A 22,732-nucleotide genomic window follows, 5' to 3' on the forward strand; every position below is an offset into this window, starting at 1 on the left:
TTTTTACGATCATCGAGTATTAAAGAATTAAAAACAAAATTAACGACAAGACACCAGTTTTATCTTTGTTGAACTAGCATTGCAACATATTTTAATGACATAAGTTAAAATACTTGTCCATAAGTAGTTCAGCATCAAAGCGTCTTCAGTCCACGTTTTCATCAGAGTCTTCGCTGTCTTCTTGCATATTAATTTTAAGAGGTTCAATTGTGGTTTCGATGATGGGATCTTTTTCCCAATACTCATGCATTATATTCTCGACGTGAACTTTATGAAATAATAAAGCGTCACAAGTCCAGAACCCTGAAGTACGAAATTGACGAGGTTGCTAAAAGTAGAGGTCACACGGTAGTGAGGATTCCACCGTACCATTGCGTGTTTAACCCGATTGAACTAATATGGGCACAAGTGAAGAACGACGTTGCGAAGCAGAATTCGGGTTTCAAACTCTCGACGGTCAAAGATTCAACATTGAGGACCATTAAACGTGTGACACCAGAGAATTGGCGTAAGGCAATAGAGCACGTCGAGAATATAATGCATGAGTATTGGGAAAAAGATCCCATCATCTCCACAATTGAACCTCTTAAAATTAATATGCAAGAAGACAGCGAAGACTCTGATGAAAACGTGGACTGAAGACGCTTTGATGCTGAACTACTTTTGGACAAGTACTTTAACTTATGTCATTAAAATATATTGCAATGCTAGTTCAACAAAGATAAAACTGGTGTCTTGTCGTTAATTTGGTTTTTTATTCTTTAATACTCGATGATCGTAAAACATCATGAAACATAAACATATTAAATATATATAGCAAAATTTATTGGTTCTATTGCGATTAAGCCTATCTGTTTATAGCAGACTATATTACAGACGACTATTGACAAAACAAAACAAGTTGATAAAGTACTATGGGGTCGATGGTGGCGACACCAATTTGGACAAATTTCTCAGGGCTCTTCTTTCGTTTGACAGACTATAGTTAGTTTGTGGAAGTCGGATACACGAAAAATAAGTTTGACGAGTCTTTTAAAAAATCTCCGCGAGGTGTGACACGTAACTTTTTATTATCTACGTCTATTGTCAACTAATAAATGTAGCTTATATGTTGATAATCTGTGTGTTAGTTAGTTTGTGGAAGTCGGATACACGAAAAACAAGTTTGACGAGTCTTTTAAAAATCTCCGCGGAGGTGTAACACGTAACTATTAAAATTACGTACTTAATTTAAATAGTATTTTATTTTATAGGGAATTACGTTAAGGTACAAAAATCTTTACATTATAAATTTTAATTATATATAAATATACACAATATAATAATTAATTTCCAATACTCTATTTAGGTTTAGAATATAATATATAATTATATATATGCGGGTGGGTAATTTTCACACATGCACTGCAAAAATAGAGATGCCTTGGTAATCCACCAAATACCGCTGTTAGTTACCACGTTAGATTACAATCATTTTTGGTATTTTTGACACTTAGAACCTACATTTAAATTCTTAAACTATTATAAATTACCGATAAAACGGTACTTTAATTATTTTACAAATTACGGCAATGAAAATCTCTCAATCCCTAAATGTTGCTCTTATCACAGGTTAATTAGTGCAAAATATACTGCAACCATAAAACCGCTGCGCAGTTAAGAAACTAATGTTTAAAACCCTGACAAAAACCACGCAAGTCAAGTTAAGCCTTTACCGCGATAAAAAGCCCTTCTCCGTCAATAAAACCGAAAAAATTCAAAATGATCGTAAGTGCCTTTACCGCGATAAAAAGCCCTTCTCCGTCAATAAAACCGAAAAAATTCAAAAAGATCGTAAGTGAAATAATTTTAATATATAATAAAAATAGCAAGTAATTTAAAAACTTTTGAACGAATTAAAAAGAAAGTTAGAAATAAACAAATAGAAACACAAACACTGTTGGTGAAATTAGACCAAATTTAGACCAAACAAGTAAATCTTAGGGAAATTGTGGTGTGTAGTGTTGGGGTTAAGTAGATAATATATATTTTAATTTGGTTTTTAGATGATCTTAAATTACTTGAGATTACTTTGGTCCTATTATGTTATATATATTTATAAATCTAGACACTTTTTGTTAATTACAGTTATTCTACAAGGCACAATTAAGCACCATGTCTTGACGGCATCTTGCCGAGTTAATTGGTGGACCTGGAAAATTTGATTAATTAACTTTGTGATGTAATCAGTCAGGCTTAACGACAATGTCAAGAAAATTAATTGATATGACAGCAAGCATACTAAATACGTGGGCTAAACCAATCAGAACGCAAGGATGTGAGAAATTAACGAAAATAGTAATTAATTTCTTACCAATTATACTTAGAAGTACTGGTAAAAAGACCAATCCATGAGTTGCACCAATCAAAACGATACCTAAATACATTCTGAAGTAAAATACTTGAAAAATCTGAGAATTTGCAAAAGCCAATACGATAATTCCACCAAATTTCGTGATGGTAATTCCCGATAATACCTTTTAAGGTATTTAAAAAGAAATTAGGCTTACCTCATTTCTTCATTAAATTAAATAAATCCTAATTAAAATAAACAACTCACGGAGCTACCCATTGACGCTAACGCATTTTGAGCCCTTCGTTTACGAGTTCCATTCGTGCTCAAAGCAAATGCTCGCGTAATATGCGAGCAAAATTCAACGGAGATACCAACAGCCTTGATGATAAATCAAAAACTTATTACCGCTGATCATAAACTTATGGATGGTAAGTAAGTAAGTAAGTAATCTCACCATAACAAGATTGACCAGTGACAGTGCGTTCAGTGAGACATCCCAAACGTACATTAACCCCATTATATTTAACACAATCATAGAAATAGTTGCAATTATAACCAAAGCCGAATGTAAACTAAAGCTCAATAAGAAGAATGTAATAACCAAAACGGCGACTAATGATATCACCAAGTTACGGATTGTCACGTGCCACATTGTCAAATATTGCTCGTAGAAAACGTAAAATACACTGCACAAATATTTATATTTATGAATGCGTGTTATTTTAGATTTGGGGGATTGCTTAACCGAACTGACCTGTATGGAAACACTTCAGCGTTTTTGGTAACTTCGTTACTTTTTAAAAAATCTGTTATATTAGCCGCGATCATTCTAGCCCATTTCATAGCGTTCGTATAATCTTCAGAAGTCTTTAGGATTGTATGGTAAGTCATAAAGTTCGTTGCTGTAACGTTAATTATTAAAAATAAAAATTAATGTGAATTATCCAGCCTCTCGTACATACGCGAAACTCAAAAACCTTCGCACACTAAACTATGATTATACGCGAAACTGCCAGCCAGCCGGCTGAGCATCAACGAATCTTTTTCCCCAACAGTTCACGCGAAAAGCAAAAAAAGAATAAATAAATGTGAAATATCCAGCCTCTCGTACATACGCGAAACTCAAAATCTTGCGCACACTAAACTTTGATTATACGCGAAACTGCCAGCCAGCCGGCTGAGCATCAACGAATCTTTTTCCCCAACATTTCACGCGAAAAAGCAAAAAAAGAAAAAATAAATGTGAAATATCCAGCCTCTCGTACATACGCGAAACTCAAAATCTTGCGCACACTAAACTTTGATTATACGCGAAACCGCCAGCCAGCCGTCTGAGCATCTACGAACGTTTTCCCCCAACATTTCCCGCAAAAAGCAAAAATAGAAACAAAGGAAATTGGAATTACCTCCGACTGATGTTTCGTTCTTGTCTTCGAGTAACTCTACTGATTGTTTATAAGCTGCTTGACCACTAAAAATAGCTTAAGCAATTAACATCTTCATTAACACCTTAAAGCCTTAGTTCGTACCCTTTGGGACACGAAACAGTTGGATTTTCACTTAAAAATCCTGGTAGTAAACGATAGAAATTTTCCTGAGGTGGTCTGTTATATTTCGTTTTATCGCATACGTGACAAACGGTAGTTCCTTGGAAATTATGGTAACGGTAATTTAAAACTGTAGGAATTATATCGTACGTACGTAATTTCAAGAATTTATAAATCTAATTACGATTAGGGGTGTCAGATGGACAGTATGTTCCGTTTGGAAAGGCCATACAACAACCGTCAGTTACAGCCCATGAAAAATAATCGTCAATCCACGATTGCATTGGTTGCGCAATGTACGTTCTTCAATTATGTTCAAAACTAATTAAGTTACTTTTGCTTTTGGATAACAACCAAGAATCCATATAAGACCCGATGTCGTTCATAAGATATGTTCCATAAGTTTGTTACCAGTTACTGAAAGCTTGTCATGAAGTGACAACGTAGGTGAAACGTCACAGATTCGAGGTAAAGCGACGCGTGATTTTGGTGCTGTTAAAGCAGGGAGCCCACTCTTAAATTTAAATTCCTTATAGGAAAAATAGGAATTTTTTTCCGGAATTATAGGATTTTATAGGAGAAAAAATGTGTTTTTATAGGAAAATATAGGACTAAAAATGCTCTAATATAACACAATTTTGGGCTTAAACTATGTAGAAAAATCTCAAAAAATAAAAAATAACAAATTGGATTTTACTTTGAAAACTCAGAAGAACTTAATTAAAATATAACATAATATAATATATAAAAAATCCTAAGCGAGCTCCACAATTTCGGTGTCTATTCAAATGTGATCTCGATAAAAAAAGCTAAATTTTGATAAATTTGATGCTAAACTATACGAAAACTTCGACTAAGTCAAAAATATAGGATATTATAGGACCTTTCATGAAATTATAGGATAATATAGGACAGGTTCAAAAATATAGGAATTTATAGGAATTATAGGACCGGTGGGCTCCCTGTTAAAGGCTTAGTACAAACTAAATAGGAAGATGGAAGTCCTGCAAAACTAACCGAGTGTAGGACTTCAATTCTCGCTTGTCGTTCCCGAACTAGCTCTCAGTAAGTCTCTTAGTAGCATTACGAAGTGTCTTACTTATGGAACATATCTTAAACTTATGATAGAACTGGGTACCGTTTTTCTGGGGTCTTAAATGGGTTCTTTAAGTAACAGATACTAAAAACACAACAACGCAATTTTGTACCTATTAGAAAATTCCGAGGCTCGGAAACCTTGAGTTAACATTGAATTACGCGCGCAATAAGTCGTACTACAAATCTCGTTTTGAGATTCAAAATCAGAGTAATTGAAATTTTCCTTAACGACAAAGTAAACGGGTGGTCCGACTGAAAGATAGTCTTTCATTGCATCGAAGTATCTTAAAACGTAAGAGTCCTATGGAAATGGAGCTCAGTGTTGAAACAACATTGAAATTTGGCAAAAAGGGGGCAAATAATTATTTTTACCAAGGGCATCGATAATTTTTGATCTAATCCAACATCAAGCTTATGTATAACTGCAATTGAGACGCTAAGCCAACCCACGAAAAACACCATCTGTATAAATACGCCACGCGAGTTAAGATTTTTTCCTTAAAGGGAGGGTGAAGTAGAAAATCAAGTGATTTTTTATCGATTCTTCTACTAATTATAAGACAAGTCTGCATAGTCAAACATCCAGGAAATACTAATTCCGAATGATTTTAAAATTCAAATTAGGTTCAGATTTTAAGGATAATTTTAAAGAAGGACCTCCGACCAATCGCGTAACGCCCTGCCTTTTTGTTAACAAAATTCTCGTTGCACGGAAGTTCCGTGTCGAATGAAATTTATCGCGAGATTTGATAAAATTCGCGCGCGACGTGATAATCGTGGCGCGAGACATGGAGCATGCGTGCCACGAGAATTTTGTTAACAAGAAGGCAGGGCGTTACGCGATTGGTCGGAGGACCTTCTTTAAAATAATCCTTAAAATCTGAACCAAATTTGAATTTTAAAATCATTCGGAACTGGTATTTCCTGAATGTTTCACTATGCAGACTGGTCTTAAAATTGGTAGAAGAATCGATAAAAAAAATCACTTGATTTTCTACTTCACCCTCCCTTTAAACGTTCTTGAAATTGCGTGACTTACAATGGCGGCTCGAATTTGATCCTTCATCAAGGTAGGAGCGTAAATATTCGTAAAGAATTTATAAAGCATACTATTTCCGGTTCTATCCTCGGGTTTGGGTACCGTTTTAATACAACAAGCAACTTCGCAGGCGTTGGCCTCTTGCCGTTTAGCGTCGAGCGCCATTAAGGCGACAAAGCAAGATATTTGCAATAAGAAATCAATCACAAGGGCCAGACCCGAAAAGAACGCGAAGATATGAACGGCGGGCATTTTAGACAATGACCCCAAGAAGAAACACCCTGCTTCCGATAAACTAGCCAATAACATGGAAGGCGCAACGTGGCCTACTGTACGTCCTATTTTATCCTCAACCGAGACATCGGTGACAATCATGTCACGTTGATAGGCGTGGACTAATATAAACATATTATCAACGCCAACAGCCAGAATTAAAAACGGTATCACTTCTATTATGATTAAGGTTGCGGGAACGCCGCAATAACTGAAGAAACCCAAGGAAGCAACGAAGGACAGTAAAACCATTAAAACGCCAAATAATCCAACGACAATTTTGGAATCAACCTGAAATTTTCGCAGCAATTTTTTAACCGCAATTAGTAGAACTTTGCATTTCTACACTTAAAAGGAGGGTGAAGTAAAAAATCAAGTGATTTTTTTATCGATTCTTCTACTAATTATAAGACCAGCCTGCATAGTGAAACATTCAGGAAATACCAATTCCGAATGATTTTAAAATTCAAATTAGCTTCAGATTTTAAGGATGATTTTAAAGAAGGACCTCCGACCAATCGCGTAACGCCCTGCCTTTTTATTAACAAAATTCTCGTGGCACGCATGCTCCATGTCTCGCGCCACGATTATCACGTCGTGCTCAAATTTTATCAAATCTCGTGATAAATTTCATTCGACACAGAACGTGCCACGAGAATTTTGTTAACAGGAAGGCAGGGCGTTACGGATTGGTCGGAGGGGCTTATTACAAATTATCCATAAAATCTGAACCTAATTTGAATTTTAAAATCATTCGGAGTTGGTATTTCCTGAATGTTTCACTATGCAGACTGGTCTTATAATTGGTAGAAGAATCGATAAAAAATCACTTGATTTTCTACTTCACCCTCCCTTTAAGACTTACGAAAAGTCTTCGCCACGATGTAAACTGCCCTAACGCGATGGATACGTATCCAAACATAACGGCGTAACTAATTGCGATTGTGGCAATATCGGACTCGCTTTCACGCGTCAATTCATCTTGAATTGAATTCTAAGAAACTCACCATTATCAGAAACAAGATTAATTTAATTAATTAATTAATTTAACGAAACTAACCTCAGAATTAAATGCAATATTAATATCACTTGGTTTTGTATCATTTTCAATATAATTCTTCATAAATTTAACATACCTGCAAGATTACCATCGTTTTAACGAAGAATGACAAGTGTGAACACAACAGCGACTTCAACAAAACTTACTCTCTTTCCCACGCAATTGCCTTTTCATTTCCAGCATCTTTCTTGTTATTGTTAACTAAAAATGTTACGACAAGCGCAGTGGCCAGTGTATAATTTTGATCTGGGAATCCACCTAAAGCAACGTAAGGGAAAACGGGGCCACCATACGCTCCTAAACAACTAAGGCCATTATAACCGATATCGTTGATACTGAAATAATTTCTACGCAAGGAAAAAACCCCACAATTAAGTACAGAAGATCACAAAATAAAATGTTATTTAAAATTAAAGGATTAAATACCCTGAGCAGAATGTAATATGATCCATGTAATTCAAACCAGGGATATCTAACAACGTTACGTTGTTCTGAAACCAATTTAAAACGCTTTCAACGGTACAAATACCGTTTTCCAATGGAGAAAAGCATATATCTTGTAAGGTAATTGTATTATTGCTATTGCCATCGGTGGCTGTCAAGTTCGTAATTGAATTTTGAAGATCGTAAACCTATATTTGATTTGTCAAATTACCAGCGTGTTATTTGTACCGCAAAACTTTAGTACAGCACAAATTAAGGTCGAGCTAAAGCCAACTTGGGAAGGGGGGAGGGGTTGTTCATATGCCTTTAGTTTCTGCTCATTTCCAAGCGAGTGTTTCAATTAAAAAATTTCAAGACTTTACAAACCGAAAGACAACATTTCAAAGATTACAACAAAATTGTGAAAAACTTTTATTTTTGAAATTACATTAAGTTAAATGACATTAAATTTAAAGTTACTAATTCCAATATATCTTGTCTTTCCGTCGTTTAAATTGCATTAAATTTTGCATACACGCGCATTTACACCTACGCTAGTGGTTAATCGAGACACTTTTGCAAAATGTCAATTATGTAACTAATTAAGTCACTAATTAAATTAATTTATTCGCTTAATTAGTTACATAATTGACATTTTGCAAAAGTGTCTCGATTAACCACTAGCGTAGGTGTAAATGCGCGTGTATGCAAAATTTAATGCAATTTAAACGACGGAAAGACAAGATATATTGGAATTAGTAACTTCAAATTTAATGTCATTTAACTTAATGTAATTTCAAAAATAAAAGTTTTTCACAATTTTGTTGTAATCTTTGAAATGTTGTCTTTCGGTTTGTAAAGTCTTGAAATTTTTTAATTGAAACACTTGCTTCTTGGAAATGAGCAGAAACTAAAGGCATATGAACAACCCCTCCCCCCCCTTCCCAAGTTGGCTTTAGCTCGACCTTAACCGCGTCTTATTTGCACCGCGCAACGTTAGTACCTTTTTGAGAAACGTCTTATCAAATACACTTCCGTTAGGGTTGGTTATAATCAGTTGTTCAGTGCGATAGAATGGTCTAAAAATGGCGTTAACTATTTTTAATATCATTTGAAGGCTTGATAACTAAAACAATATTGAACATTTTGAGCTACCTAAAATGTGAATCAAAGTATTCTTTCTCTTGTCTTGCCACATCTCCGGGTGTGGACCATAGATCAACAGGGTCAGTTATGACCGTAAAGTATTTTAAACCCGCGCACAAAGCTGCAACGCAGGTCATACCCACGATTAAAATATAGTAAGGGTTTCTTGCGCAGAATCGGCCCCATTTTGTGAAATTATCCTCTAAGAAATCGTCAAATCGCGCGCCTAATTTTTCCAAGTAGCTCGAGTGTGGCGTATCAACCGGGGGATATGTTCCCGAAGATTCCACGGATTCAATCAGATATTGTTCTGATGAATCAAGTTAAAAAATATATAGTGTGAACTCGACTTTCATCATAAAACTACAAAGTGTTCCAAAAAGGTCATAGAAATTACATAGAACAGTCCCACTGTACCTTGGTCCAATAATTAGTACCTTTTTGGAACACTCTGTAGAGCTATGTTCGAGGGGTCGGACGTTTGTCAAAATCCCGTACACTTCGTTTGAAATCTGTTTAAAATCTCTCTCGAAAATCTCGAAATCCCGAAATCTCACGTCAAAATCTAAAAATCTTAAAATCTCACGTCAAAATCTGAAAACTTTAAAATCTCACGTCAAAATCTAGAAATCCCAAAATCCCTACCTTAAAATCTGAAAATCCCAAAATCCCTACCTTAAAATCTTAAAATCCCGAAATCCCTATTTTAAAATCTGAAAATCCCGAAATCCCTACCTTAAAATCTGAAAATCCCGAAATCCCTATTTTAAAATCTGAAAATCCCGAAATCCCTACCTTAAAATCTGAAAATCCCGAAATCCCTATTTTAAAATCTGAAAATCTCGAAATCTTCACCAAAAATCCCGAAATCTCACATTAAAATCTAGAAATCCCGAAATCTTAACGTAAAATCCCAAAATCTCATCCTAAAATCAAAATCTGAAAATCTCCTCGAAATCCGAAAATCTCCTCGAAATCTGAAAATCTCCTCGAAATCTGAAAATCTCCTCAAAATCTGAAAATCTCCTCAAAATCTGAAAATCTCCTACAAAATCTGAAAATCTCCTACAAAATCTGAAAATCTCCTACAAAATCTGAAAATCTCCTACAAAATCTGAAAATCTCCTACAAAATCTGAAAATCTCCTACAAAATCTGAAAATCTTGTTCCAAAGCCCGAAATCTCCTTCAAAATCTGAAAATCCTGAACAAAATCCCGAAATCTGAAAATCGCGTTCAAAATCTGAAAATCTCCTTTAAAATCCCGAAATCTTAAAATCTTGGACTAGATTTCCAGATTTCTAAAATCTGAGTCAGAATCTCAAAATCTGGGGCAAAATCTCAAAATCTTTGTCAAAATCTTGAAATCTCAAAATCCCGTACACCAAAATGCCGAACGTCCGACCCCTCGGCTATGTTTCGTTCATGTACAAACCTTCGCCTTGTCTTCGACTACGAAGGTACAACCGTATAATGAACCCCGCGGTTATTGATACCATTAAAACGGCAAAAATAATCCCCATGATGACGAACCACGCGTCAAAACCAATCAGAGTAAATGGAGTAGTTGGTTCGGGTAACGGTGGAAATTGACAAGGACAATCCAAACATGAACAAAATGGAATATCAGCTCGATAGGTTTCGTAACACGAAATAGCAGTCGAGTTCATGGGAGTATAAACGGTTCCATTTTTGGTAAACGAATTATTTTTAAATACGTATTCGATAGGAAATGGGCTGTTACTCGCGGTGAACTTTAACCATTTCAATGGATCACAATCTTTGCCGCATAACATGGAGATAACGGGTTGATTACCGAGAGGGGCTTGAACGTAAACGCATGAATCGTACATATTGTAAGCGAACATTGGATTCATGTAATAATAAATAGAAGCAACAAGGGTAACATTAGGAGATACCACTAAGGTACTGTTAACCTGAAAATTTTGCAAATTAATTTGCCATGGTTCGAAATAAAAAAAATGGAAGGTGGACGGACGTCTTACCTCAAGGTAGGTACTTTGATTTCGACCACAAGTAAGGGAACAAAACGTTTTGGCCATATTTGTGAAACAAGTGGGGCATCTACCGAAAAACAGACTTAAGGTATTCAACCCTACTTTAAACGTTTCTACTTGACCATCGTCGCAACATACGCTGGTATCATTATCTAATAAAAAACAATTAGAATTTTAGTGCCAATCCACCTTATTCACGATGCTTGCGCCAAGGCTTGACGCGCTTTCTTTAAACTAAGTGACAATTCTTAGTCGAAATGACGCGTCGACTGCTTCTCAGTCAAAACCATACGGTATTTTCGGTTTTTACTGACTCTGAAACAGCGTGGGAAATAAGGCGGTGGCACAGGGCAAATGACCAGTTTAAAAATTGCCTGGACCAGTTTAAAAATTAAATCGGAGGGGGGGTCAGTGGTCCACAGGACCACTAAGAAAATTCAAGGGTTTCCAGAGTCCAGACATTAGCTAATATATTGTAACTATCCACTTCTTCAATTTAGTAGACGACGCGCCCTGTTCAGTGGTCATGGACCAGTTTATTCATTCCAGGCCAGAGGGGTCGTTGGCCCAATGTCCAGTTTAAAAAAATCCTTATTTCCCACCCTGCTCTGAAACCTACGACGCATCATTTTGACCCCGATTTGTCAATAAAAAAAACGTGTGTTAAGCCTCGGCACACGCATCGTGAATAAGGTGGATTACTTCCAATAGATAAGCTTATGATAGTGCCCCTCTAAGTCCCCAATTTGAAAAATTAGATTAAACGTAATTACCGATGCCTAAATCAGGACATAATTCTCTTAGAGTATCAATTGATTCATTTTTCTTTAACGGTAACGGAGGACCGTTGTATACGTGATTTAAAGGCGTTTTATCGTCATATTTGGTTCTCATTATACAATGACCATTATCTCCCTGTTAATTAACACTCTTTAACAAATTTTGAACATTTTAAAATTATTTTAAACTTACATTACACGTATATAAAATACACGTTAAAAATATAACGCATTTCGTTGTGAATATGAAACAACTTTGTTTCATTTTGACGACCTGGTAATGACCTATTTTGGTACCAGAACGCAAAATAAATTGAGGAATATGTTCAATATTTAATTTTAAACGGACAGGGGGGCCAACAAAACGATATTTCTATGTTAAAAAACAACAATCACGTGATATATATCGCGCCATGTGAAACAAAAATTCGCGATAACATATTAATTTATGAAACAATGTAGGAAAGATGCCAAAAACAAATCATTTCTGTGGAATTAATTATACTATTTGAGCAGCTTTTGCAATCAAAATTATAATACAATGTACGGTGATTTTCTATGGAGTAATAATTGAAACCAAATATGTAAATCTTAACAGCAAAAATTAAATAAACACATAAGGAATGTGTAAAGTGACACAAATCCCAAGGCTGTTATATAATTGTAATATTAACATCAAAAACTAACAAAAAATTAAATAAACACAAAGGAATGTGTAAAGTCACACAAATACCAAGACAGTTATATAAGATCCCCAAATGAAGTGTTTACTTATAAGGAGCTTATATAATAAACTTTTATTTGAATTTTATAAAACGGAATTGCAAATAATACCAATTCAAAGGCAAATCGGATCTTACCTTACTTTCACTGCAGCAAAAAAATAAGTGATAGAATATAGCTGATTACGCGGATATTAATAACTTTAAATTAACTCTTATTGATAATTATCTCCATCAATTTTTACGGATATTATTGCTATCTTTTCGATAGTAAACGCACGGCAACACAACTGAACTTGAAAGCTAAGCCTAATAATTATCGAAATTTACACGTACTCACCCACAGCTACTGATTGTTTTATCCTATAGTTTTCTTTCAATTGTTCTTTGATCAAAACCGATGGTTTTTAAATTGCTCAATGACTCATATCAATCGGAAAAAACGCCAAATTTGCGAGATAACATACTGTGATTTCAACATACAACTGCGCCATTTTCCAGAAACAGAATTGCTATCAGACGACGTATAATTCGGGTATTGACCGCGATTTCTTAAGGCCCATTAACACTATACATTTCTCAGGGTGAATTAACTATTCACTGTACAATTTTCACTTGAACATCAACAATACGTGCACTTAAATTTCATAAATGCAAAAGAAAAAGCTATTAATGCTCACACTCGGTTTTCACTGAGCGAATTTCTTTCCGGAAAAAAATTCGCAGAAAAAGCGAAAAAGGTAAAAACCGCCATGGAAATTTTTATCCTGTGTGGTCGGTTTCCACTGGACGAAACCACGGCGGAAATAAATATATCTGATAAGCCCCGTGTCCGAACTGAGCGATTGAGCTCATTATATTTCCTTCATATTAACATCTTTGTAACTTAAATTTCTTCTATCCCAAAGATAAAGGATAATTCCTTTCTTTCCACCAAAATTTTCGAATCTATTCATTTTAATATTTAAATAACATCACAGTTCTCTAATCAAATGATGGTAAACAGGTTAAGCCTCGGTCAAACACCGCAAATTTCAAAATGGCGGCTCGCTAGTAAACACACGTTCAGTGTTAACCACGTGACAAGCATACCCTCAATGATTGGTTTGTGCCTACGGAAAAAAAACGCGGCTCAGGAAAATTCGCAAAAATAGAAATAGGACCCGCAACGCAAAATCGCGAAATTCGCCAAAAAAAGAGGAAAAAATTTTCCTTTTCCGCAAAATTTTGCGAAAAACGCATGAAAAACGCCCAGTGAAAACCGAGTGTTACACTACTCTTTAGTAACACAACAAAGTAATCAACGCTTATATCAGTCAATTAGAGCATAGTGTTAAAGGACCTTTAATCTAAAAATAAAAAAACAAGGAGTATAAATACAGACGTATGATGGGAGTGTAAAATCATAATCTGTATTGATAAAGACTAGAAAATTCAAATTTTTGGGCGGGAATGTGAAAGACTGACGTTTCTTTCTATGAAACACCAATTCTGAACAAAACCTATTGCATAGCAGCTAATTAAAGAATCTAAACACGTTTAAAACGTCGCTTAACAACCTTATCGATTAAACTACAGCGAAAATTCCTTTCCCCCCTTCCACAGACTTAAATCATTCATGCGCGAAACAATTTACCAAAGCTTAAACCACCATCCCATAATCCCAGATGAAAGAAGCCCTTTAACCGTCTGGGTAATATCGATTTGTACGTTGCAGTATCACCTATCCTCCGACGACGCAGCAAAGAATAAAGCGTAACACACACATACTCCCTCAACGTACAGCACACAATACACGATTTGACGGTAAAGGTACCCCCTCCCTTTCTGACGCAGTGATGCTCTTTACCTATACTCGTTTAAAAACGCGATAAAAAAAAACTAGTCACGGGTTTAATAGCACATTACGAGAAAATCTACCTTTGGAACGAAAGAAAAACATATTCCGCGTCATACGCTAATTCTGGGGAGCCGGTTTTTCGGCAAGCTTCAAGTAATGTAGGGCAGCTTTTGCCACGAAGCTATCAAAGAACTCGTGATTTTAGAGCGGTTTCCGCCATGCCCCGAAACTAAGATGAATTTAAATTATATTTTTAAAGTTCCTAATTAATTACAATGGTTAAATTATTGTAAGTAGTTAATTATGAGTGAAGTTAAAAGTACTGGTAAGAGGTACAGAGGTAATGGCGCGAAAAATACGAAGAAACAGCTGGCAGAGGCGGGAACGGCTTACGATGGAAGGCCAAACAGTTTACCGTTGCCGATAAAGGGAGATTTACAAGATGGACCGTCAAGTGATGACAGTGTCCTGGGACTTGAAGAAGGGACAACTGACAGCCCGACAAATGATCCCAGAGAGGAATTAGTGTCCTCCATGAACAGTTATGATGAAAAACGATACAGGCAATATTGGAGATTAGCAGCGGCTGAGGAATTGGATGAACTAAGTGATCCAGGTAAATATAAGTAACTAACAACAATAAGTGTGACATTCAACGTTAATGGCGCGTTATGCGGTAAATCATAAGAATTTTCATCGTTTAAGATAATTTTTTCGACGCGACTGAAGACGCAAATGGATACGATCTCATAACACCCGACAGTGGTATTCATGACTTGGCCGGTCTCGACCCTGAGGCGCAAAAGAAACTACAAGAAGAATGGCGCGCCGAACTGGAAAAGGTACTTCGTAACTATCAGTATTTATTCCTGTTTCGAACTGCTTATGCTTATTTTGCTACGGGAACTCGTTGACGCAATGTATTTGTAAATACCCCAGAAGCAGTTGAGAGCAGTTCAAAGAAAAAAGTAAAACATTACGTTTTTTCTAACATACCTTTTAAAAATCGCAGACGGAAAGCGAAATTTTGACGTTGAAACAAGTATTATATTCGAAAATGAACGAAGCCCATAAACTGAAACGAAGAATTGGAATTACAGCTTGGAAGGAATTCAAAGATGACATGGGACATGGCATCAAAAGCATACAAGAAACAATAACGTAATTATTCTTTACTGGATATTTCACTCGGCAGAAGAAGAATTTGTTTGACATCGTTTGCAATAATATTAATTTCTATTGAAGATTCCAGAAAACCAGCGCAACATTAAAAGTAGCTACCGAAAAAACGACTTCAACTTTGGGATCACTCGGAGCCAGTGTCTCCAGAAAATTTGGCGATGTTAAGTGAGTTCCAGTAAGCTAATTACTTAATTGAACAACCGTTTAACATGGTTCTTACTTATTTAGGAATTCAGCGACATTCAAATCCATAGGATCAGCGTATACTTCGGTTAAGGTATGAACAGTCCTCTAATACATTCATTGGTGTTCGTAATAAGCAGCATTTGGTAATTAATTGCGTTACAGACTAAAGTTTCAAGTTCGAGAAGTTTAGGAAACCTTAACGCCAATTTGAGTAATAGCGTAACAAGTTTGGATAATCAGTCGTTACTAAAGGAAGTAGATCTCTCATCTAGAAATAATACTCCCGCTACAAGTCCCTGTACAGACGAACCTAAACCCATTGCATAATTACTGGAAGCAAAGTAGAAGCGACACGTGGAATCTTTCCGTACCAGTTTCCAATAAGGATAAATTATACTTCGTAGTGGTCAGGGCTTCTAGTAAGCCTTGGTGACATCGAAGTTTACATGATACGAAAATGATAGGCCTAAATATTCCAAGTGTCGTTTCTACATTTTCCTGATAGATATAATAGTTCCGTGTAAATTATGAAGAAAGTCACGTGGTAGTGCATGTTCATTCCTTACTTGTCCTCCAATTGTTAAGAGAAAAAAAAATGGTCGGTGGATGTAATTTAAATCATGTTGAATTTTAAAATAAATTTTATGATCCTAAGTAAACATAAATAACGTCCATTATTTACGCGTATATATTTCGAAAAGTATAGATGGTTCCATCAGGGATAGATTTAATTAGACAAAAACGAGTTTTGCTTCGCGGTCCTTAAAAACTGCATTTATACACAATCCTTGGCGAAACCAGGACACTTTTTCAAACCCAAAAAGGGTTTGCAGTTTGAAATTAAGTTTAATCAAGAAGCGATATCTAGTTTGCTAGGGAGAAGGTATAAATTGTCCACACTTCTAGCTTTATCTCCAGTCCAAACGTAGCCTGTCCGGAGTTAATCACCGCCTCTAAATTACAACCAGCATCTCATTGGTTCTTGAAAACGCACGTCAGCGCGACGCGAATGACGAAAATTACGTATTTTCCGACTGAGGAGAGGCAGCGAAATAGCCCAGCCTCCTTTTACGTCCCCCCTTGTATTTTGAAAGGGGGACTGGGACTATGGCGCGCGCATACTTAGGCAACTAATACCTTCACCCTAATAAACTAGATATCGCTTCTTGGTTTAATCGATATGGGAAATTTGGTTTTAATCGCGTTGTTAAAACATTTGTTATGATTAGAAATTTTACAACAAAAACGGGTATAAATGCGGAGTTTCGAGATAATTCAGCTTAGATTTTCACGTTGTATAGAATATGTTCTCGTAAAAACTTATCCATGTCAAATGATTAAGGCGAACAAATACAAAATGAGCTTTTAGCATTTTAATTTTTCAGGGTGGAACAGATTTTAAGAACACTTATTTAGTACAGGCAAAGGCAGGGCGTTGCGAGCAATATAATAATAATAATAATTGTAATAAATTTCGTTTCTCCGACGTTTATGAATTCCACCATTACGATAAAAATTTATTATTTTTATTAAAAAAAAAAGAATACTGTTATTTGCAAAATTCCCGTTAAACTTGTCTCTAACGCGAAGGCCTAAATCATCAACTTCTTATAGGCTTTTACGGTCAACTAACAATATTTCCAAATATATACTCCACGGGGATTCCCCGGTATTAGGAAGGGAAGGCGCGCGGCGGCACCTTTGAGCTTTGAAGTCTGGGCGCCGGCGCGGTGGGGTTTCCCAGCTGCGAGGCTCGCTAAACTTCAAGGATGCCGACTTAACAGTGCAGATACTACATACCAACGGGTTGGGAACCACCTTCAGGAGGGTTTCCCCCAAGAATGTACATTCCTCAGACAGACACAAGAGAGACCGACAATTGGAGAATGCGGAAAAATGGTACCGGAAACAGACACGATATTTTGGGAATGCGGAAAGATTACCACTTCCTTTTTAGCTCCATCCACAATTATATCATGACTGACTTATAATTTAACGCCCAGACCGAACCGCTTTACCTAGAAAGATGAAATTTCGCAGGGACGTTATTCTTAACTAGTAGATGATCATTAAGAAATATTTTTGTAATCCGCTGCCATCTTGAAAAATGGAGGTCATCCCTACCCTAGTCGCTATTTACGTTAATCGCATAGTATATTAAGTATATGATTGTAACTAACCTTTAGCCCAACAGACGGGCGACAATTCTGACCTGAGATTTTTAGAAAAGCCGCATTTATACCCGTTTTTATTGTAAAATGTGTAATAATAACAATGGTTTGAACTACGCGATTAAAACCCAATTTCCCATATCGATTAAACTTAATTTCAAACTGCAATACATATAATAATTTCCAATTTCTGGCCCTTTTCGGGTTCGAAAAAGTGTCCTTGTTTCGCCGCGGATTGTGTATAAATGCAGTTTTTTAAGGACTGCGAAGCAAAACTCGTTTTTGTCTAATATCTGGTCCTTTTTGAGGAGAAACGTTTTTTTAGGAAATAAATTAGTTCTGGAATTGTCAAACCCAATCATAACTTACAGTTTTAATGGTCGGGAAATACAATGCATTGTATAAAAGCACACTATGCTAAATTTACGTTTAAACCGCGTGAAACTAGCTGATAATTATAAAAAATCTCCTGGTATTTCATTGTGATCATTTTAACCTTAGAAAAATCACGTGACCATAATTTGGGAATATAAAATGGTGAATTTGTGCGCGAGATTTGAATTGAAAATTTTAATAAAATGTAGCGCGTGAGCTAGCACGCGCTTTAAAAATATTTTTTATAAAACCTATACAAAAAGTTCAACTTAACTTTACACTACGAGAAATGAGATACTATACCTTTTCAGCCTTTACTAGTGCTGTAAAGTTAGGTTGTTAAAACGTGTACCCCTTGGTCGCGGAACCTTGGGTCTTCGCAAAAAATTATCCACCTCGTAATGTTAAGCTCCATAGACATTAGCATTACGATTTTGGATTGAGAAGAAGGAATGGAGAACAGAGTAATGCAATGAGATATATATATATTAAACCTAGAGTCACAACGTGAGATCTCGAGATCGACGTTTCACGATACACCTTTTGTCGAGCATGAATGGAGTAATGTGGGCACGCGAATGGAGTAATGTGGGCGCGCGTCAAAGTCCCGGACCCCCTTCCACGGGACGGGAGGGGTATGAAAGAAGAGGCGGGTGGGTCATAGCGACAGAGGTAAAAAGGAATTACGTATTTTTCGCCGTCCCCGTTAGCAACGTCATCAAAACGTAGTTTAAGTGAGCCAATAAGATAATTTAAACTTTTCGTTACGTGTTGGAGGGAGGGGCTCTATACTGGGTGGTCTATGAGTCGGACTGAAGTAAATACTAACCGTTCTCCATTGCTACTTCTAAAATTAAATCTATCCCTGGTTCCATATAGTTCTTATACACCTGCTTTTCAAGGATTTTAAGGCAAATAATTATGTTCCAAACTCGAGTCCAATATATATCTGTTAAAAATTTCTTTTATTCATTTTCAACATACCTTACCATACCTACATTATTAGTAGCTTTAGTTGTTTGTTAAAATTTCTCAACGCTACAAAATCCCGTCCCCCAAAACCATTATAATAATTTACACGATCCTGTGTATCTTATATTCTGAAAATAAACTTCGTATATATCTACAAATACAAGTACTTATACTTTTGGTTTGGACATTTTTCTTTGTGGTTTGTTTGTTAGTAGTTTTTAAGTTAGAGACGATTCCTGTTATTTTACACTGATTATTATTAATTTTGTTGATATATGACCTAAACCTACACATTAATTAATTTACTACTGTACTAGCACCATATATTTATATATATTTGTTTTTTAATTATTGGTTAGAATTTGTTTGTGGTATTTTGGCAGAGACGTGTTTTTTTTCTTGGGCTGTGTGTATGTTTGTAATAAGTGTATTCACCTTACGTATGACCATACCGCGTACCAGCTTTTAAAAGGGGCCAATTTTTGGAAGGATTACAGTTCTAGACGTAATTGTTTTACAATATAATTTCTATTGCTTAATTAATTAGGTCCGATTATTCAGGTTAATTAGTAGCTCATTTTGATGTCCATAACCAAATACAAATAGAAAATAACAGAAAGTGAGGAGGACATACTTCATTTCTTTCTCTCTAGTTTCTATTTTAACATTGCCTAATTATTGGTCACAGATCTGGGTTTATATAGGGACTTGGCAGTACTACGTCATGACTGTCATGCTACCTCACTCGAGCCAGAACGGGATCGGAACTTCGGAAGAGCGGCTAAAATAGCTTCTACCATGGATAAAGATTGCGCGTGAGAAAATTTGCTTTCACGCTATAGGATAGGCAACTCTCTATCTAGAACGACAGCTTATTCTGTAATACTCTGTTACAACATCGGTTGTCAGCACGCGTAAAGCTAGGTCTCTACGCAACGTAGCTTTGTCCGTGCTGATAATAGACGAAAAACTTGAGGATTTTCAGGATTTAAAATATCCGCGAGTTTTTTAGCTCGAGTGGACCGACCTCTAGGCCTTAGTTTCAAATACATGTAGTAGGCTGTAGACAATTTCACACGTATTTGAAACTAAGGCCTAGAGGTCCGTGCACTCGAGATAAAAAAAACTCGCCTATATTTTAAATCCTGAAGATCCTCAAGTTTTTGGTCTCTTGTCAGCACGTACAAAGCTACGTTCCATAGAGAAATAGCTTTGCGCGTGCTGACAACCGATGTTGTAACAGAGTATATAGAGAATAAGCTTTCATCCGAGATAGGGAGTTGCCTATGCAATAGCGTGAAAACAAATTTCCTCACGCGCGTTCTTTATCCATACTTCTACTCCGCAAAAAAAAAGGAGCACCACCAGAATGGCGGCAGGTGGATGTGGTGGAACTAGGCCCGAATAGCCAAGTCTCTATAGAGTAGGTATGCAAACCCCTTCTATCTGCAAAGAGAGTATAGGGGAGGAGTGGAAAGAGGGGCAAAACTTGTCTCGCTTTTCTACCGCGCATCTTCAATGCGCAGTACCGAGGCATTTCCGTTTGAGACATTAAATGGTATCGTAGGTGGCGCTATTGAGCCGGAAACTCCCTCGTACCGCTAGCCTTGCCGCTAGTATAATTTAAGCGAGACATAACTATTTACGCTTGTGGAGCGGGGGAGCTTCCACTCCTCCCTTATATTCTCTTTGCTATCTGTTAGTTCAGTGTCATCCCCCCTACTAGGCGCGTCTTACAAGAGGGCGCCTAGAGGGAGGGATACACAGTCTACAGTCCACCCCCTCTCTAACATATACCGCACTACCGCAGTAAATATGTTCGTTGGCTGAGAGTCAAAGGCAATGATTGTGAACGACGCGTCGTCTGCTATCCTTTAACCCTCGCTTTAACCATTACAGTATTTCACTTTCTGTCATTTCAATAATCAATAACCATCAGTATTCTGTGCAAATTATCCAATAAAATAAATAAGTACTTTGTGCCTTCCTATAATTTCGCGGCATTTGCCATAGATATTTATTAGTAACTAAACTATTTCGTAACTAATTTGCTAAATTAACTACTTAACTAAATATTTATATAATAGCCTAAACCTCACACCTTCTCTCGTAACTCGCGTTATTTAACTAACTCTTGTTAATAAAAATTATTAAAAACTTAATGTTAAATACTTATCTTTAAACCGATTTAAAAAATTTGATAAAAAATTAGAAAATTAAAATTCAAAAACAGTTTAAAAAATTCGTCAAACCAATATTTGAGCAGCTTGGAAAACATTAAATGATTAAATGTTTTTGTTGGTTTTCGAAGTCTCTCAAACACTTGTATTCTCAAAGATTATCATCCCTCCCTTGTATAGTTTGTTAATAAGTTACTTATCAAAATGATTAACTTAATTTAACTTAAAAATAAGGCCGATAAATTTTGTTTAGATTCAGTTCGCTGTTATAGAAATTGCATTTTTGCTGCGTGTTGCAAACTTTTGATAATAGATAATATTTTGGGAAAAGTATAAGTAAAATAAAGGAATTTTTTTTTTTTTGGAGATTTGGAGATAAAAGTTTTTACAAGGCGTAGTCAGCTCTCCTGAAATCGAAAGGAAATATAGACATTTTAGGCCAATTTTTGAACTCTACTTTCGAATTCTTTCAGACCCCATTTTCAAAATTTCCTGATCAATTTAAGCCCGTTTTCAAAACTTTCCGATCAATTTGAGCCCGTTTCCAAAATTTCCCAATCAATTTAAGCCCGTTTCCAAAATTTCCCGATCAATTTTAGCCCGTTTTCAAAATTTCCCGATCAATTTTAGCCCGTTTTCAAAATTTCCCGATCAATTTAAGCCCGTTTTCAAAACTTTCCGATCAATTTGAGCCCGTTTCCAAAATTTCCCAATCAATTTAAGCCCGTTTCCAAAATTTCCCGATCAATTTAAGCCCGTTTCCAAAATTTCCCGATCAATTTTAGCCCGTTTTCAAAATTTCCCGATCAATTTAAGCCCGTTTTCAAAACTTCCCGATCAATTTAAGCCCGTTTTCAAAACTTCCCGATCAATTTTAGCCCGTTTTCAAAACTTCCCGATCAATTTAAGCCCGTTTTCAAAATTTCTCGATCAATTTAGGCCAAGTTTCAAAATTTTACCGATCAAATTGGGCCAATCCCTGATCAAGGTATGCCAATTTTTAAATTTACTGATCAATGTAGGCCAATTATCAAATTCCCCGATCAATTTAGGCCAATTATCAAATTCCCCGATCAATTTAGGCCAATTATCCAATTCCCCGATAAATGAAAGACGATAAGTGAAAAACAATTGTAAACGAAATGCATCACTTACTGTATGCAAACTCGCTTGTAGGAATGTAAAAAACCATCAAAAGTATCAGTGCGTTGTAATTCGTTGTTTCTTTCAGCGGCCATTTGTCTCGACGTGACTGGTCCGTATTTAAGATTAGTCCTGAACATATCTTCGGAAGCTAAGAGCTTGGCCGTCCATTCGCTATTGTCAAAAGGCGGTAAGTGACCACCATAATCAGCGGGTAAAAGATGTGGGCCAATGTGTTCGTGGA

The 22,732-nt window shown here is 36.2% G+C and overlaps 2 protein-coding genes across 5 annotated transcripts; one reads left to right on the forward strand and one right to left on the reverse strand.

Moving 5' to 3' along the window:
• Nucleotides 1–1,831: 1,831 nt before the first annotated feature.
• Nucleotides 1,832–22,676, reverse strand: Npc1a (Niemann-Pick type C-1a). Of its 4 annotated transcripts, none has more exons than XM_089851880.1 (22): nucleotides 22,501–22,676; nucleotides 11,911–12,002; nucleotides 11,712–11,853; nucleotides 10,927–11,090; nucleotides 10,356–10,857; nucleotides 8,931–9,231; nucleotides 8,779–8,854; nucleotides 7,779–7,984; nucleotides 7,499–7,699; nucleotides 7,353–7,428; nucleotides 7,158–7,286; nucleotides 6,020–6,583; nucleotides 5,353–5,442; nucleotides 5,091–5,281; nucleotides 4,067–4,185; nucleotides 3,865–3,982; nucleotides 3,742–3,806; nucleotides 3,090–3,237; nucleotides 2,790–3,021; nucleotides 2,600–2,713; nucleotides 2,354–2,516; nucleotides 1,832–2,191 (listed from the first exon to the last, which is right to left on the reverse strand). In XM_089851880.1, the coding sequence occupies exons 1-22, from the start codon at nucleotides 22,535–22,537 to the stop codon at nucleotides 2,133–2,135; spliced, it is 3,789 nt and encodes a 1,262-aa protein (XP_089708006.1). In that variant the 5' UTR covers nucleotides 22,538–22,676; the 3' UTR covers nucleotides 1,832–2,132. The 4 variants fall into 4 exon arrangements, with proteins under 4 accessions (XP_089708006.1, XP_089708008.1, XP_089708009.1 ...); XM_089851882.1 differs by lacking the exon at nucleotides 22,501–22,676 and adding an exon at nucleotides 12,780–13,046; XM_089851883.1 differs by lacking the exon at nucleotides 22,501–22,676 and adding an exon at nucleotides 12,776–13,046.
• Nucleotides 13,822–16,315, forward strand: LOC149625119 (uncharacterized). Its single transcript, XM_089851892.1, has 6 exons — nucleotides 13,822–14,895; nucleotides 14,985–15,121; nucleotides 15,292–15,440; nucleotides 15,525–15,626; nucleotides 15,690–15,738; nucleotides 15,810–16,315. The coding sequence occupies exons 1-6, from the start codon at nucleotides 14,583–14,585 to the stop codon at nucleotides 15,972–15,974; spliced, it is 915 nt and encodes a 304-aa protein (XP_089708018.1). The 5' UTR covers nucleotides 13,822–14,582; the 3' UTR covers nucleotides 15,975–16,315.
• Nucleotides 22,677–22,732: the final 56 nt, after the last annotated feature.

This window comes from Phalangium opilio, unplaced genomic scaffold (genome assembly GCF_054372755.1).
Source record: "Phalangium opilio isolate 3A_F unplaced genomic scaffold, DU_Popi_V2 ptg000105l_1, whole genome shotgun sequence".
NCBI lineage: Eukaryota > Metazoa > Arthropoda > Arachnida > Opiliones > Phalangiidae > Phalangium > Phalangium opilio.